Source organism: Oncorhynchus keta, chromosome 2 (genome assembly GCF_023373465.1).
Source record: "Oncorhynchus keta strain PuntledgeMale-10-30-2019 chromosome 2, Oket_V2, whole genome shotgun sequence".
Classification (NCBI taxonomy): Eukaryota; Metazoa; Chordata; class Actinopteri; order Salmoniformes; family Salmonidae; genus Oncorhynchus; species Oncorhynchus keta.
Genome location: NC_068422.1, coordinates 72,347,107 through 72,363,834, shown reverse-complemented (window position 1 = coordinate 72,363,834; position 16,728 = coordinate 72,347,107). Strand labels below are relative to the sequence as shown.

Sequence of the window (16,728 nt, the reverse complement as noted above, 5' to 3'; positions counted from 1 at the left end):
ATATGATCAGTGACATACTTTTAGACTACACTGTTTATTCTGTACTTGTACCTATAAGGCCATGTGATTTTGTCTTTGCAGGTCACAGCATTTCAAAGAGAGCATCAGGTTCATCCACGAATGTCGTCTAAATGGAGGGGCCTGTCTGGTGCACTGGTACGTACACCACCTAACCATAAACCACTAACTTTCTGTTGACCGTACCTGACTCCTCATGACTATGCTCTCCCTGTCCCTGTCCATTAATGCAGCCTGGCCGGTGTGTCCCGTAGTACCACCATGGTGGTGGCCTACCTGATGACCGTCACCACCTACAGCTGGGAGGAGTGTCTGTCGGCTGTCAAGGCCGTGCGTTCCTTCGTAGGCCCGAACTATGGCTTCCAACAGCAACTACAGGAGTACCAGATGAACCAAGTCTCAGAGGTAGGTACACACACATTGAAACTAGAGGTCAACCGATTAATCGGAATGGCCGATTTAATTAGGGCCGATTTCAAGTTTTCATAACAATCGGAAATCTGTATTTTTGGACGTCGATTTGCCAATTTTTTTCTTTTTTTCTTTTTTGTTCTATTTTTTTCTACCTTTTATTTTACTAGGCAAGTCAGTTAAGAACACATTCTTATTTTCAATGACGGCCTAGGAACGGTGGGTTAACTGCCTTGTTCATGGGCAGAACGACAGATTTTTCACCTTGTCAGCTCGGGGGATCCAATCTTGCAACCTTACAGTTAACAAGTCCTACGCAATAACAACCTGCCTCTCTCTCATTGCACTCCGCACTCCACAAGGAGACTGCCTGTTACGCGAATGCAGTAAGCCAAGGTATGTTGCTAGCTAGCATTAAACTTATCTTATAAAAAACAATCAATCAATCATAATCACTAGTTAACTACACATGGTTGATGATATTACTAGATATTATCTAGTGTGTCCTGCGTTGCATATAATCTGACTGAGCATACAAGCATACAAGTATCAGACTGAGCGGTGGTAGGCAGAAGCAGGCGCGTAAACATTCTTTCAAACAGCACTTTCGTGCGTTTTGCCAGCAGCTCTTCGTTATGCGTCAAGCATTGCGCTGTTTATGACTTCAAGCCTATCAACTCCCGAGATGCGGCTGGTGTAACCGAAGTGAAATGGCTAGCTAGTTAGCAGAACGGTTCCGTATTTCACTGAAAGAATAAACGTTTTGTTTTCGAAATGATAGTTTCCGGATTTGACCATATTAATGACCAAAGGCTCGTATTTTTGTGTTTATTATATTATAATTAAGTATATGATTTTATAGAGTAGTGACTGAGCAGTGGTAGGCAGCAACAGGCTCGTAAGCATTCATTCAAACAGCAGCTCTTAGCAATGCTGGGATGCACAGTGCTGTTTATGACTTCAAGCCTATCAACTCCTGAGATTAGGCTGGCAATACTAAAGTACCTATTAGAACATTCAATAGTCAAAGGTATATGGAATAGAGAGAAATAGTCCTATAATTCCTATAATGACTATAACTAAAAACTTCTTACCTGGGAATATTGAAAACTCATGTTATAAGGAACCACCATATGTTCTCATGTTCTGAGCAAGGAACTGAAACGTTAGCTTTCTTACATAGCACATATTGCACTTTTACTTTATTCTCCAACACTTTGTTTTTGCATTATTTAAACCAAATTGAACATGTTTCATTATTTACTTGAGGCTAAATTGATTTCATTGATGTATTATATTAAGTTAAAATAAGTGTTAATTCAGTATTGTTGTAATTGTCATTATTACAAATCAATTTTAAAAATCGTCCGATTAATCGGTATCAGCTTTTTTGGTCCTCCAATAATCGATATCGGTATCAGCATTGAAAAATCATAATCGGTCGACCTCTAATTGAAACACAATATACTATGGAGGGGCCTGTAAAGATAACATAATGATGTCCCCTAACAACAAAAATATACTCAACAAAAATATACTCACTGTGCCCTTGAGCATGGCACTTAACCCTTAATGGGGCGGCAGGGTAGAGGGTTAGAGCGTTGGACTAGTAACCGGAAGGTTGCAAGTTCAAACCCCCGAGCTGACAAGGTACAAATCTGTCGTTCTGCCCCTGAACAGGCAGTTAACCCACTGTTCCTAGGCTGTCATTGAAAATAAGAATTTGTTCTTAACTGACTTGCCTAGGTAAATAAATAATGCTCCAGTGGTGCTGTACAATGGTGACCCTGGATGTGACCTCAGGAGGAGTTGGGATATGCAACAAATAAGAGGACAAATATAAGCAACCCCAAGTTATTATTATTATTAATATTATTATTATTCTACAGCTTCCCACAATTCAAAGCGGGCAGAAAAACAGCCTAACACAGCTCAGGCGTAATATTTAGACTTGCATAGTTCAGGCCTATCAACGGTAAACAATTTCAATGAGTAAGAAGAATGCCGGTCAAGGCCCACCTTTTCTCGAACACCCACTCGGAAGCCAAACTGTTAGCTTACTCCCACTCATAGTACAGAGTCACAGGAATGTGTCATCATTCAGCTGCTATCAGTTAATAATGCAGCTGTTTTTTTACAAGGCCACTCCTGCCCTGTCAGGTTCATACTTTTGGTTTACTTTCACTTCTGTAGATGGAGGTGGGTCTCTGACAGTAAACCTGGAGCCCATCCTTCCTGGTTGCCTGTCTCAACTTTATATGACCTACCAGGGATCTTCCTAAACTCATCATACTGGGAGATGATCTCTGTGATGACTGATGGCTTGTCTGGACTTGCTGTTGTGCCTGAGGTGGGTTATGAACCCTTGATGTATCTAGGCAAACAGAAGACAACTAACCTCGATGTATTGAGGCCAATGGAAGACTATTAGATCCTGTGTAAACTACTACTATGTGATTTTTTTTTTGTCTGGTCCACCAGAAATACATGTTATTTAATTAGAAGTACCACCATCGTGTATATTAACCGTGACTTCAACCTCCTTCACTCTCATGTCACTAGACCTACACTAAAGTGTTTGCTGGTTTCAAAGTGAGTATCTGTGTTGTCAGTCAGCCCCATCTGCATATTATTCACACAAGATGTAGTGGGGTGAGAAAATGACTTTCCTGTTGTGGGGCAGCTATTTCCACACACATCAGACTTCAAACCTGTGAAATGATGTTTGACATGTACACGCACAGACGCGCGTGCGCGCACACACGTTTCTAGAACATGCTGCAAAGAGAGCTGTGTATGGAGGTTGCTGAGAAGGGCTTTGTCTCTCTAGCTGATGACATGCACCCAACCAGTGGTACTCAGTATGTTTGTGTTCTACACAGAAGGGGAACTGGAGGGGCTTGCTGAAATTGCATTAGCCTGGTACTAACCATCACGTGACTGTAATTACTGTCAGAGGCTTGCAAAATGTCTTCACAGAAGAAAAAAATTGTTGTTTTCATATTGTTTGGTTGAGTTGACAGTGATTTTGAGGATCAAAGGGGAAATGGGATTCCTTTCTTCATGCTTTTCCCATGACTGTGTCTTAGAGAATTTGATGTTGTCATACCAATAGTTTTATCTAGTGTTGTATTGTATATAGGGTTGATCGATTTTATATTTTTTTCATTTCACAACACTTTGTCAAAAACACTGATACAACTATGGCATGTCTGTTGTTAAAAATGATTATAAATGCATTATCACGTGGGTGTTTTGTTGAGTATAAGGTTCAGTAAGTGTGATAGTGTCTTAGGGGATGTGTCCAGGTCATTGTTTCTCAGTTTTGACTTTGACTTACTTTGAATGGATTCAAAGCTGAGAGACATTTTCAAGCAAACAAAACTGAAATTGACATTTGTTCCAATTTTGAGTAATCCCTTTCTCATGAATTGATGATCCGGAAGTGAAAACTGGTAATGGAATGGTGGAGAGTCTGACTCAAAGCTGGGTTTGGGACTCAAGTCTCCCATCTGTCCTTATCGTGTGTCGTCTAACTGTTCATTGTACCTTCCTTGGTGTGCATTTTTATAACACAGTGCATGTTCTTTTAAAAGAGGTTTGAGTATATTGTATGTCTGGTTATGGATGGAGGTAATGTGTGGGAGTCGCTGTGACACCTGACGGTTGTGTGGGAGGAAACATACAGTGACACAACATACAGTGACACACCTGAACACAACTCTTCTCCTTTACCAGACATGGGAACTGTCTTGGTTCATCTGGAACTCCTGCATTTATGACAGGAAGTCTGTAACACTATTTTGATATAACATTAAAATTATACTGTATATCATGATTAAATCAAATCAAATGTATTTATATAGCCCTTCGTACATCAGCTGATATCTCAAAGTGCTGTACAGAAACCCAGCCTAAAAGCCCAAACAGCAAGCAATGCAGGTGTAGAAGCACGGTGGCTAGGAAAAACTCCCTAAAGGCCAAAACCTAGATTGATTACCCATCTAACGTAAATAATGTACCACTAGTTTGTTTACCTATAATTTATTACAGTAGTGTATAGTTTATTTATAAGAAAATCACTAAATAAATACGCATTAAAATCTTTTGTTGAACTATCACATTGGTGGCTATGCATTGATACAAGTAGCCACCCACCACTCCATCCAACACCTGTCTACCAGAAGCCCATGATGAGCTGTTCAACACCTGTCTACCAGAAGCCCATGATGTGATGTTCAACACCTGTCTACCAGAAGCCCATGATGAGATGTTCAACACCTGTCTACCAGAAGCCCATGATATGATGTTCAACACCTGTCTACCAGAAGCCCATGATGAGATGTTCAACACCTGTCTACCAGAAGCCCATGATGAGCTGTTCAACACCTGTCTACCAGAAGCCCATGATGAGCTGTTCAACACCTGTCTACCAGAAAACCATGATATGATGTTCAACACCTGTCTACCAGAAGCCCATGATGTGCTGTTCAACACCTGTCTACCAGAAACCCATGATATGATGTTCAACACCTGTCTACCAGAAGCCCATGATGTGATGTTCAACACCTGTCTACCAGAAGCCCATGATGTGCTGTTCAACACCTGTCTACCAGAAGCCCATGATGTGATGTTCAACACCTGTCTACCAGAGGCCCATGATGAGATGTTCAACACCTGTCTACCAGAAGCCCATGATGAGATGTTCAACACCTGTCTACCAGAAGCCCATGATGTGATGTTCAACACCTGTCTACCAGAAGCCCATGATGTGATGTTCAACACCTGTCTACCAGAAGCCCATGATGAGATGTTCAACACCTGTCTACCAGAAGCACATGATGAGCTGTTCAACACCTGTCTACCAGAAGCCCATGATGAGATGTTCAACACCTGTATACCAGAAGCCCATGATGAGCTGTTCAACACCTGTCTACCAGAAGCCCATGATGAGCTGTTCAACACCTGTCTACCAGAAGCCCATGATGAGATGTTCAACACCTGTCTACCAGAAGCCCATGATGAGATGTTCAACACATTTACATTACATTTAAGTCATTTAGCAGACGCTCTTATCCAGAGCGACTTACAAATTGGTGCATTCACCTTATTACATCCAGTGGAACAGCCACTTTACAATAGTGCATCTAACACCTGTCTACCAGAAGCCCATGATGAGATGTTCAACACCTGTCTACCAGAAGCCCATGATGAGATGTTCAACACCTGTCTACCAGAAGCCCATGATGAGCTGTTCAACACCTGTCTACCAGAAGCCCATGATGAGCTGTTCAACAGCTGTCTACCAGAAGCCCATGATGAGATGTTCAACACCTGTCTACCAGAAGCCCATGATGAGCTGTTCAACACCTGTCTACCAGAAGCCCATGATGAGATGTTCAACACCTGTCTACCAGAAGCCCATGATGAGCTGTTCAACACCTGTCTACCAGAAGCACATGATGAGCTGTTCAACACCTGTCTACCAGAAGCCCATGATGAGATGTTCAACACCTGTCTACCAGAAGCCCATGATGAGCTGTTCAACACCTGTCTACCAGAAGCCCATGATGAGATGTTCAACACCTGTCTACCAGAAGCCCATGATGAGCTGTTCAACACCTGTCTACCAGAAGCCCATGATGTGATGTTCAACACCTGTCTACCAGAAGCCCATGATGAGCTGTTCAACACCTGTCTACCAGAAGCACATGATGAGCTGTTCAACACCTGTCTACCAGAAGCCCATGATGAGCTGTTCAACACCTGTCTACCAGAAGCCCAGCGGTGTGGAACACATCTAAGCTGCATAACCTTGATTAGTGAACACACAGGTGCCAAAAGGTATGTGACAACTGAAGCAAAAAGAAACAGAATGTTTCGGTTCATTAGGCTCACACTAGTGGGAACATTTAATTTGTCTCCTTATAATCTACAGTTCCCTCTTTGTATTCATATTGCGTTACTGAAATGGAACATAATTCCATATATTTCTTTCAGAGATGCATTCAGTTCATCCTATTTCGCAATATATATGGTGTTACACAACAAATGATTAGATGGTTATTTTCTGGATTCCCTCCAGAAACCACAAATCTAGATGATCTGTTGAACTTGTTGACCTAAATGGTTAGAGCTTTACTGTAAAGGCAAGATGGAGAATGTCCCACAGGCTGTGGTTCCTCTCTGGCAAGAGGAGGGCTGGGTAGTGTTCAATTAACGTATGGTGTGTCACACTTACAGAATCACCAGGACTGACATAGAAATAGAAGAAATAAAAAACAATATCGGTCAAATACAATTTCTGGTGTATTTGGATTTATTATGCATCCCCATTAGCTGCTGCCTTGGCAGCAACTACTCTTCCTGGGGTCCAGCAAAATTAAGGCAGTTTATACAATTATAAAAACATTACAATACATTCACAGACTGTGTGCCATCGGGCCCCTACTCCACCACTACCACGTATATACAGTACAAAATCCATGTGTGTGTATATATAGTGCATATGCTATTGTGTGTATGTGTCTGCATGTGTCTGTGCCTATGTTTGTGTTGCTTCACAGTCCCCGCTGTTCCATAAGTTGTGTTTTGACATGCATATTATTCATATTAGTTCTCTGTGTACATCCAAGGGCCAGCCGTGCTGCCCTGTTCTGAACCAATTGCAATTTTCCTAAGTCCTTTTTTGTAAAGTGTACTTTTCTACAAGCTTCAATGGAATTGGGAGACATCACTTGCACAGTCACTACAATCTAAGCTGGTCCTAGATCTGTTTTTGCTTGAGAGCCCTGTAGCTACTGTGTAAGCAGAAATGTCAGAGGAGAAGTGACAGAAGTGGAGGCAGGTTCCTGGTAAAGGTCTGATTCAGAGCTAGCTTTCCCCACCCTTTCCTCAGCTCTCACTGGTCCTTATGTGGGCCCACTGACTGCTGGGCTAAAGACCTGGGACTTCTGCCAGGGGTTTCCCACCCAGTCCCTGCTGCCTCCTCGAGGCCCTCTCACCAGGATTAATCCCTGTGTACGTTAAACACAGAAAACACAGACACTGGGCCATTTTAGAGGACGTTGTCTATGTAAGGATATGATACTTACACTCCTCATAGAAGGTCACATCTCATCTTGAGATCAGCATGTGTAACTTGAATTTTCACAAGTTACACATACATGCAATGGCATCAATGCATGATTTCCGTGCACAGAACTCAAGTTGGGATCAAGCCCAGAAGCAATGTTGTTAAAGCCAGAGTGAGTGTGTTGGGGTCATAGCTGTTGGACCTCTTATGGCTCCCTGAGCTGCCGAGGAAAGTCCCTCATTTTCACGAATGTCTGCCGTCCGTTTGCCAACCACACACAGAGATTGATCTAGAGATAGATTGCTTAGATTGTAGCTTCCACTATCTACATCTATCACCATCTACTAGGAAGGAAAAGAAACCAAGAGAAAGTGTGGTAAACTACACCACAATAGAAAATCTCCTCTGATATCAGAACACTCTGCTCTGACACCAGAACACTCTGCTCTGACATCCCACCGTTGGAGGACCATAGAACACTAATTGAGCTGAACCATCGAACATGGTATTTTCTGTCTGTCTTCTCTCCAGTACCGGGCGTGGCTGCGGGCCAGTTTTCGCCCCAGTCCCTTTAAGGACCAGGAGCAGGTGGGAGTGCTGCTGAACCAGTACATAGAGCAGCAGCAGCAGGAGAACCAGAGGAGAGGAGGGGACCAGGGCTGGATGAACCAGGCCTCCAGTGTCTACCCTCTACCCTACAATGCCTACAACGGCTCTGGGGGCAACAGATGAGCCAAGGGGCCTCGAGTCTCCATGGTCCCACCAACCTCCAGCTCAGGCCTGCCTGGAGAGTGACACAATGGCCCAGTCCCAAAATCACCCCTAGGCACTTAGATCTGAAAGGATTGGATGGGTGTAAGTAGGGCCAGGGGTTTCTCTTGACCAAGACATTCTCCATACCCTAGTCCTAAGCAATATGGGAATAGCTCCACCCTGCCCTCTGATAGACTAGGTGGAATTGTCACCCTATTGCCTGTAACTATTTACTACTTAGTAGGTCCCAAGTGCATAGGGTTATTTTGGGGGCATTGGCTAACTGACTCTCTCACCACTGCACTACCTCCCATGTCTCTCATCACCTTCACCACTGAACTGACCTTAGTGCAGCCTGATCAGGAGCTCTGATGCTCACTGAAGCCTTAGTCCAAACACCTCGACACCTCAACACCTTGACCTTACAGCCACATACTACCATGAGGCTTCACCTGTCCTATAACCTCGCCTCAACTCATCTCTAAACCCAACGGATCAACTTGTAAGGCCAAACAGATAAAGAATTGTAGGACTAGCAGTTTTTTTTCGTAATCATCTGCCTAAGACCTATAACTAGGACCTGGTTAGGTCACATGATCAGTAAAAAGTCATACACCTAACATTACATTATAATAAATTATTATTAATATGTTTAAACAATATGTTATTACATGGTACCATGATTACATCATGTTAAATGTAGTCCGCTGGTTAGATGGAAGATCTGATTGGTGTTGAGGGTTGAATAGACATATGAATGAACATAAGATTCTCTTCGCCCTAATTTAAACTGATCCAGCTACTGTATAGCTGCATGTGATAAAGCTTTAAATAACAGCAGCTTTACCATAGAAAATGAATGCCTCGTTCCAGCTAGTAAAATTAAGGATCATCACAGCCCAAAGTCATAATATGGGGTCTTCCTAAAATCTACTGTAAATCTTCTTTGGAAATTTGCTTATCAATTTATCATAAGTTATAAATATAATTGGATTTTTAGGGAATTTTTAAGATCTTTGTTAAATGTTTAGTGGTACAAATGATGTTGTATCTGCTTTATTAATATTCAAATGTACACTTTCATTGTTTGCCAAAAAATATATGCTAATAAATACTATTATGAAGCCAAAGCAGCATATTGAGACTGAAACAACCTTAAAGCAATTTTATAAGGCTGGCTACAAACCAAAGTATTATCAAATCATAACTAAACTAGTGTGTGTGTGTGTGTGTGTCGACACGTACATGTGTGTGTGCGAGAGATAGAGAGAGCTTGTGCTTGAAAGTGTATGGTACTGGAGCATCAGCTCTTGGACCAAGAGGCTCTGCAACAGCTTCTATCCCCATGCCATAATACTGCTAAATAGCCACAAGACTACTTCATAATCCAGGTAACCACTAATTAACTATCCACACTGACCCTGACTCTATGCACACTCACAAGACTATATATACACACACTCTCTCTCACACACACACACGCGCATACACTTCTACACATCATATGCTGCTGGTACTATGTTGTTTATGTTCTTATTATCTATGCTGATGTCTAGTCACTTTACCCTGCCTTCATGTACAGTGCATATTGAAAGTCTACACCCCCTTGAACTTTTTTCACACTTGGTTGTGTCAGTGCTTTAGAGCTGTTTGGGAAACGCTGATTTTTAATCGCTTTGGTACTAGTTTCGCAAGTATGTGATAACATTTCACAACCCTTAGTACAAAACTCAAAACATATCCTCAAAAGGGCTGTTTTTTTAAAACATTGAGAGGTCAAAGACCTGGGCATGGGCCCAGTCAGGGAACTGTTGTCTAATGAAGCCCGGGCCATCGTCATTGACCACGTGGCAAACAGAGGCCTTACCATGGCAGAGGCTGCCAGATTAGTTCACCCCAATCTGAAAAAATCAACTGTCAATTTGATAATGAGAACATTTCGCCAAGAAAACCGGTAAGTCTACAGGATATGCACTATGCTTTGTCATTACATTTACTGTAAATTACATTGTAATGCATGTAAATTCACATAAAATGTTACAGTATTCTTACAGTATGATCTATTGACAGTATACTCTGTTCTACAGTCAGACTTGACAGAAGACCCCATGGTGGTGGCCATGTGCTGACCGACCAGCAGGAGTGGGCAGTGGTGGAAATGGTGAGGGCCAGGAATGACATACGACTGTCTGAAAAAAAGCAGGCCATTGAGGAAAACGATGACATCATGTCACGAGAATTTTCAATCCCGATGATGATGATAACAATCACTATAGCTTTGACCAATTTCCCCTAGGTTGTAAAGCTAGGATTAATAAGAATTAGGCATTCTGCAAAATGTTCGTTGTAGTTTATTCATGAGAGCTCTAAAGTCAATCAGAATTTGAACAGTCTTTATAACCCCCTTTACACACACACACACACACACACACACAGGTTTGTCACTTTTCTACCAGCCTTGGCAGTTTCTCGCTGTTCTCTCCTCCCTAGATTAGAGACGCCTTGGAAGTGATAAACAACAGGCCCTCCTGTTATCAGCTTTTTCAGAGTTATCATGTGTATTCTACCAGCCTCTGTTTTCTCCCTCTTACACACACACACATACATTATTAGAATTATAGTATTATAAATTCCTTTATCACATCCCCATGAGCGTGACACCCTCCTGGTCATGGATGAGGCATGTTACGACATCAATGCAGACCAAATGTCAAGCTTGAAAATATTTTTCCCGTGGTGCATGAACAATGAGGACATTCACTGTGATGTGGATGGGAATTTATGGCCAAACACTCAAGACAGGCTTGATGCAAATTAATGCGTGCTAAACATCATGTTATATTATCATTGATTTAATTTGTTTCATTTAATTTCTTACATTTTATTACAGACAGTACACCTATATTGTAATTCCATTTTTTGTTGTTGCATGAATGGTTGTAGTGGATGTCTTCATTGACCACACCTTTTCTGTACATTGCTCTGTTAATTTGACCTTCTATCCTGATCAGTCCCTGACGATAAAAAAAACATCCCCATAACATGATGCTGCCACCACCATGCTTCACATTAGGGATGGTGTACATTGGCTGATGTGTTGGGTTTGCGCCAAACGTAACGCTTTACATTTAGGCCAAATATTTTAGTTTTGTCAGACCACAAACAATTTGGCCACACGGTTACAGAATCTCCCAAGTGTTTTTTTCTATACTTCAAATGGGATTAAAGGTGGGCTTTCTTGAGTAATGGCTTCCTTCTTGCCACCCTACCACACATGCCAGATTTGTGGAGTGTTTGGGATATTGTCACATGCACACTTTGACCATTCTTGGCTATCAAATCTCTGTCAGAGCAGCTCACAGATTACTGCACCTGTACATAGCCCATCTATAATTTAGCCCAAACAACTACCTCTCCCCCTAATGTATTTATTGATTTTGCTCCTTTGCACCCCATTATTTCTCTACTTTGCACATTCTACTGCAAATCTACCATTCCAGTGTTTATTTTTTTAATTTTTATTTTACTTGCTATATTGTATTTACTTCGCCACCATTGCCTTTTTTGCCTTTACCTCCCTTATCCCACCTCATTTGCTCACATTGTATATAGACTTATTTTTCTACTGTATTATTGACTGTATGTTTGTTTTACTCCATGTGTAACTCTGTTGTTGTACCTGTCGAACTGCTTTGCTTTATCTTGACCAGGTCGCAATTGTAAATGAGAACTTGTTCTCAACTTGCCTACCTGGTTAAATAAAGGTGAAATAAAAATAAAGTCTGTAGCTCTTTCAAAGTTGCCATTGGACTGTTGGTATCCTCTCTGTGTATGCTTTGCAATTCACTACCCAACAGACAGAGGGAACCTACAACCTCTCCCTCAACGTGATCAGGACAAAGGAGATGATTGTGGACTGAAGGAGGACTGAGCAAATAAAATGAAATTTTATTGGTCACAAACACATGTTTAGCAGATGTTAATGTGAGTGTCGTGAAATGCTTGTGCTTCTAGTTCAGACCATGCAGTAATATCGAACAAGTAATCTATCAATTTCACAACAACAAGGAATGAATAAGAGTATGTACATATAAATATATGGATGAGCGATGGCATAGAGTACAGTATATACATACAGTGGGGAGAACAAGTATTTGATACACTGCTTATTTTGCAGGTTTAACTACTTACAAAGCATGTAGAGGTCTGTAATTGTTATCATAGGTACACTTCAACTGTGAGAGACGGAATCTAAAACAAAAATCCAGAAAAATCACATTATGATTTTTAAGTAATTAATTAGCATTTTATTGCATGACATAAGTATTTGATACATCAGAAAAGCAGAACTTAATATTTGGTACAGAAACCTTTTCAATTACAGAGATCATATGTTTCCTGTAGTTCTTGAATAGGTTTGCACACACTGCAGCAGGGATTTTGGCCCACTCCTCCATACAGACCTTCTCCAGATCCTTCAGGTTTCGGGACTGTCGCTGGGCAATACGGACTTTCAGCTCCCTCCAAAGATCTTCTATTGGGTTCAGGTCTGGAGACTGGCTAGGCCACTCCAGGACCTTGAGATGCTTCTTACGGAGCCACTCCTTAGTTGCCCTGGCTGTGTGTTTCGGGACGTTGTCATGCTGGAAGACCCAGCCACGACCCATCTTCAATGCTCTTACTGAGGGAAGGAGGTTGTTGGCCAGGATCTCGCGATACATGGCCCCAGCCATCCTCTCCTCAATACGGTGCAGTCGTCCTGTCCCCTTTGCAGAAAAGCATTCCCAAAGAATGATGTTTCCACCTCCATGCTTCACGGTTGGGATGGTTTTCTTGGGGTTGTACTCATCCTTCCTCTTCCTCCAAACACGGTGAGGAGTTCAGACCAAAAAGCTCTATTTTTGTCTTATCAGAAGCAGGTCTACAATTTTATCCCTGATGTCCTTACACAGCTCTCTGGTCTTGGCCATTGTGGAGAGGTTGGAGTATGTTTGATTGAGTGTGTGGACAGGTGTCTTTTATACAGGAAACGAGTTCAAACAGGTGCAGTTAATACAGGTAATGAGTGGAGAACAGGAGGGCTTCTTAAAGGAAAACTAACAGGTCTGTGAGAGCTGGAATTCTTACTGGTTGGTCGGTGATCAAATACTTATGTCATGCAATAAAATGCAAATTAATTACTTAAAAATCATACAATGTGATTTTCTGGATTTTTGTTTTAGATTCCGTCTCTCACAGTTGATGTGTACCTATGATAAAAATTACAGACCTCTACATGCTTTGTAAGTAGGAAAACCTGCAAAATCAGCAGTGTATCAAATACTTGTTCTCCCCACTGTATGAGATGAGTAATGTAGGGTATGTAAATGTGATATAAAGTGCCATTGTTTAAAGTGACTAGTGATACATTTATTACTTCCAATTTTTAGTTATTAAAGTGGCTAGAGATTTGAGTCCGTATGTTGGCAGCAGCCACTCAATGTTAGTGATGGCTGTTTAACAGTCTGATGGCCTTGAGATAGAAGCTGTGTTTCAGTCTCTCGATCCCAGCTTTGATGCACCTGTACTGACCTCGCCTTCTGGATGATAGCCGGGTGAACAGGCAGTGGCTCGAGTGGTTGTTGTCCTTCTTGATCTTTTTGGCCTTGCTGTGACATCGGGTGGTGTAGGTGTCCTGGAGGGCAGGTAGTTTGCCCCCGGTAGCATGCCCCCATTCTCATAGATGGTGCTGTAGTGGAGCAGGTTGAGAGCTTCAAGTTCCTTGGTGTCCACATCACCAACAAACTAACATGGTCCAAGCACAAGACAATCGTGAAGAGGGCACGACAAAACCTATTCCTCCTCAGGAGACTGAAAAGATTTGGCATGGGTCCTCAGATCCTCAAAAGGATCTACAGCTTCACCATCGAGAGCATCGTGACGGGTTGCATCACAGCTTGGTATGGTAACTGCTCGGCCTCCGACCGCAAGGCACTACAGAGGGTAGTGTGTACCGCCCAGTACATCACTGGGGCCAAACTTTCTGCCATCCAGGACCTCTATACTAGGTGTGTCAGAGGAAGGCCCTAAAAATTGTCAAATAATCTAGCCAACCTAGTCATAGACTGTTCTCTCTGCTACCACACGGCAAGGGGTACGGGAGCGCCAAGTCTTGGTCCAAGAGGCTTCTAAACAGCTTCTACCCCCAAGCCATAAGACTCCTGAACATTACATTTACATTTACATTTAAGTCATTTAGCAGACGCTCTTATCCAGAGCGACTTACAAATTGGTGCATTCACCTTATGACATCGAGTGGAACAGCCACTTTACAATAGTGCATCTAAATCTTTTAAGGGGGGGGGGGATTACTTTATCCTATCCTAGGTATTCCTTAAAGAGGTGGGGTTTCAGGTGTCTCCGGAAGGTGGTGATTGACTCCGCTGTCCTGGCGTCGTGAGGGAGTGTGTTCCACCATTGGGGAGCCAGAGCAGCGAACAGTTTTGACTGGGCTGAGCGGGAACTGTACTTCCTCAGTGGTAGGGAGGCGAGCAGGCCAGAGGTGGATGAACGCAGTGCCCTTGTTTGGGTGTAGGGACTGATCAGAGCCTGGAGGTACTGAGGTGCCGTTCCCCTCACAGCTCCGTAGGCAAGCACCATGGTCTTGTAGCGGATGCGAGCTTCAACTGGAAGCCAGTGGAGAGAGCGGAGGAGCGGGGTGACGTGAGAGAACTTGGGAAGGTTGAACACCAGACGGGCTGCGGCGTTCTGGATGAGTTGTAGGGGTTTAATGGCACAGGCAGGAGCCCAGCCAACAGCGAGTTGCAGTAATCCAGACGGGAGATGACAAGTGCCTGGATTAGGACCTGCGCCGCTTCCTGTGTGAGGCAGGGTCGTACTCTGCGGATGTTGTAGAGCATGAACCTACAGGAACGGGCTACCGCCTTGATGTTAGTTGAGAACGACAGGGTGTTGTCCAGGATCACGCCAAGGTTCTTAGCGCTCTGGGAGGAGGACACAATGGAGTTGTCAACCGTGATGGCGAGATCATGGAACGGGCAGTCCTTCCCGGGAGGAAGAGCAGCTCCGTCTTGCCGAGGTTCAGCTTGAGGTGGTGATCCGTCATCCACACTGATATGTCTGCCAGACATGCAGAGATGCGATTCACCACCTGGTCATCAGAAGGAGGAAAGGAGAAGATTAATTGTGTGTCGTCTGCATAGCAATGATAGGAGAGACCATGTGAGGTTATGACAGAACCAAGTGACTTGGTGTATAGCGAGAATAGGAGAGGGCCTAGAACAGAGCCCTGGGGGACACCAGTGGTGAGAGCGCGTGGTGAGGAGACAGATTCTCGCCACGCCACCTGGTAGGAGCGACCTGTCAGGTAGGACGCAATCCAAGCGTGGGCCGCGCCGGAGATGCCCAACTCGGAGAGGGTGGAGAGGAGGATCTGATGGTTCACAGTATCGAAGGCAGCCGATAGGTCTAGAAGGATGAGAGCAGAGGAGAGAGAGTTAGCTTTAGCGGTGCGGAGCGCCTCCGTGATACAGAGAAGAGCAGTCTCAGTTGAATGACTAGTCTTGAAACCTGACTGATTTGGATCAAGAAGGTCATTCTGAGAGAGATAGCGGGAGAGCTGGCCAAGGACGGCACGTTCAAGAGTTTTGGAGAGAAAAGAAAGAAGGGATACTGGTCTGTAGTTGTTGACATCGGAGGGATCGAGTGTAGGTTTTTTCAGAAGGGGTGCAACTCTCGCTCTCTTGAAGACGGAAGGGACGTAGCCAGCGGTCAGGGATTAGTTGATGAGCGAGGTGAGGTAAGGGAGAAGGTCTCCGGAAATGGTCTGGAGAAGAGAGGAGGGGATAGGGTCGAGCGGGCAGGTTGTTGGGCGGCCGGCCGTCACAAGACGCGAGATTTCATCTGGAGAGAGAGGGGAGAAAGAGGTCAGAGCACCGGGTAGGGCAGTGTGAGCAGAACCAGCGGTGTCGTTTGACTTAGCAAACGAGGATCGGATGTCGTCGACCTTCTTTTCAAAATGGTTGACGAAGTCATCTGCAGAGAGGGAGGAGGGGGAGGGGGAGGAGGATTCAGGAGGGAGGAGAAGGTGGCAAAGAGCTTCCTAGGGTTAGAGGCAGATGCTTGGAATTTAGAGTGGTAGAAAGTGGCTTTAGCAGCAGAGACAGAGGAGGAAAATGTAGAGAGGAGGGAGCGAAAGGATGCCAGGTCCGCAGGGAGGCGAGTTTTCCTCCATTTCCGCTCGGCTGCCCGGAGCCCTGTTCTGTGAGCTCGCAATGAGTCGTCGAGCCACGGAGCGGGGGGGAGGACCGAGCCGGCCTGGAAGATAGGGGACATAGAGAGTCAAAGGATGCAGAAAGGGAGGAGAGGAGGGTTGAGGAGGCAGAATCAGGAGATAGGTTGGAGAAGGTTTGAGCAGAGGGAAGAGATGATAGGATGGAAGAGGAGAGAGTAGCGGGGGAGAGAGAGCGAAG

The 16,728-nt window shown here is 43.8% G+C and overlaps 2 protein-coding genes across 53 annotated transcripts in view; one reads left to right on the top strand and one right to left on the bottom strand.

Annotated features, from left to right (window-relative positions):
- The window catches only part of LOC118376904 (dual specificity protein phosphatase 22-A-like), a 58,183-nt gene that overhangs the window by 29,790 nt on the left and 11,665 nt on the right, over positions 1-16,728 (top strand). For 2 of the 3 annotated variants that reach the window (XM_035763713.2, XM_035763714.2), the window contains 3 exons: positions 82-156; positions 252-423; positions 8,036-9,387. In XM_035763713.2, coding sequence (XP_035619606.1) covers positions 82-156; positions 252-423; positions 8,036-8,236 — 448 coding nt within the window. In that variant the 3' untranslated portion in view covers positions 8,237-9,387. Of the gene's footprint in view, positions 1-81; positions 157-251; positions 424-8,035; positions 9,388-16,728 lie in introns of those variants that run through there. The other variant, XM_052482460.1, reaches the window with a different exon arrangement.
- Positions 2,660-8,029, bottom strand: LOC127912534 (uncharacterized). Of its 50 annotated transcripts, XM_052482428.1 has the most exons (7): positions 6,088-8,029; positions 6,016-6,051; positions 5,944-5,979; positions 5,359-5,430; positions 5,215-5,322; positions 5,107-5,178; positions 2,660-4,854 (listed from the first exon to the last, which is right to left on the bottom strand). In XM_052482428.1, the coding sequence occupies exons 1-7, from the start codon at positions 6,316-6,318 to the stop codon at positions 4,498-4,500; spliced, it is 912 nt and encodes a 303-aa protein (XP_052338388.1). In that variant the 5' UTR covers positions 6,319-8,029; the 3' UTR covers positions 2,660-4,497. The 50 variants fall into 50 exon arrangements, 30 of the variants coding, with proteins under 30 accessions (XP_052338388.1, XP_052338266.1, XP_052338269.1 ...); XM_052482306.1 differs by lacking the exon at positions 5,359-5,430 and adding an exon at positions 5,584-5,691 and having other exon boundaries at positions 5,764-6,051; XM_052482309.1 differs by lacking the exon at positions 5,359-5,430 and adding an exon at positions 5,584-5,691 and having other exon boundaries at positions 5,215-5,250; positions 5,764-6,051.

What these genes read in the sequence shown, in the direction of transcription:
- LOC127912534 (XM_052482306.1), bottom strand. Translation starts at nt 6,318, where the DNA reads ATGAACCGAAACATTCTGTTTCTTTTTGCTTCAGTTGTCACATACCTT. An exon ending in CATGGGCTTCTGGTAGACAG is followed by an intron (nt 5,323 to 5,583) that starts GTGTTAGATGCA and finishes TCTGGTATACAG; the next exon opens with GTGTTGAACATCTCATCATG. An exon ending in CATGGGCTTCTGGTAGACAG is followed by an intron (nt 4,855 to 5,106) that starts GTGTTGAACATC and finishes TCTGGTAGACAG; the next exon opens with GTGTTGAACAGCTCATCATG.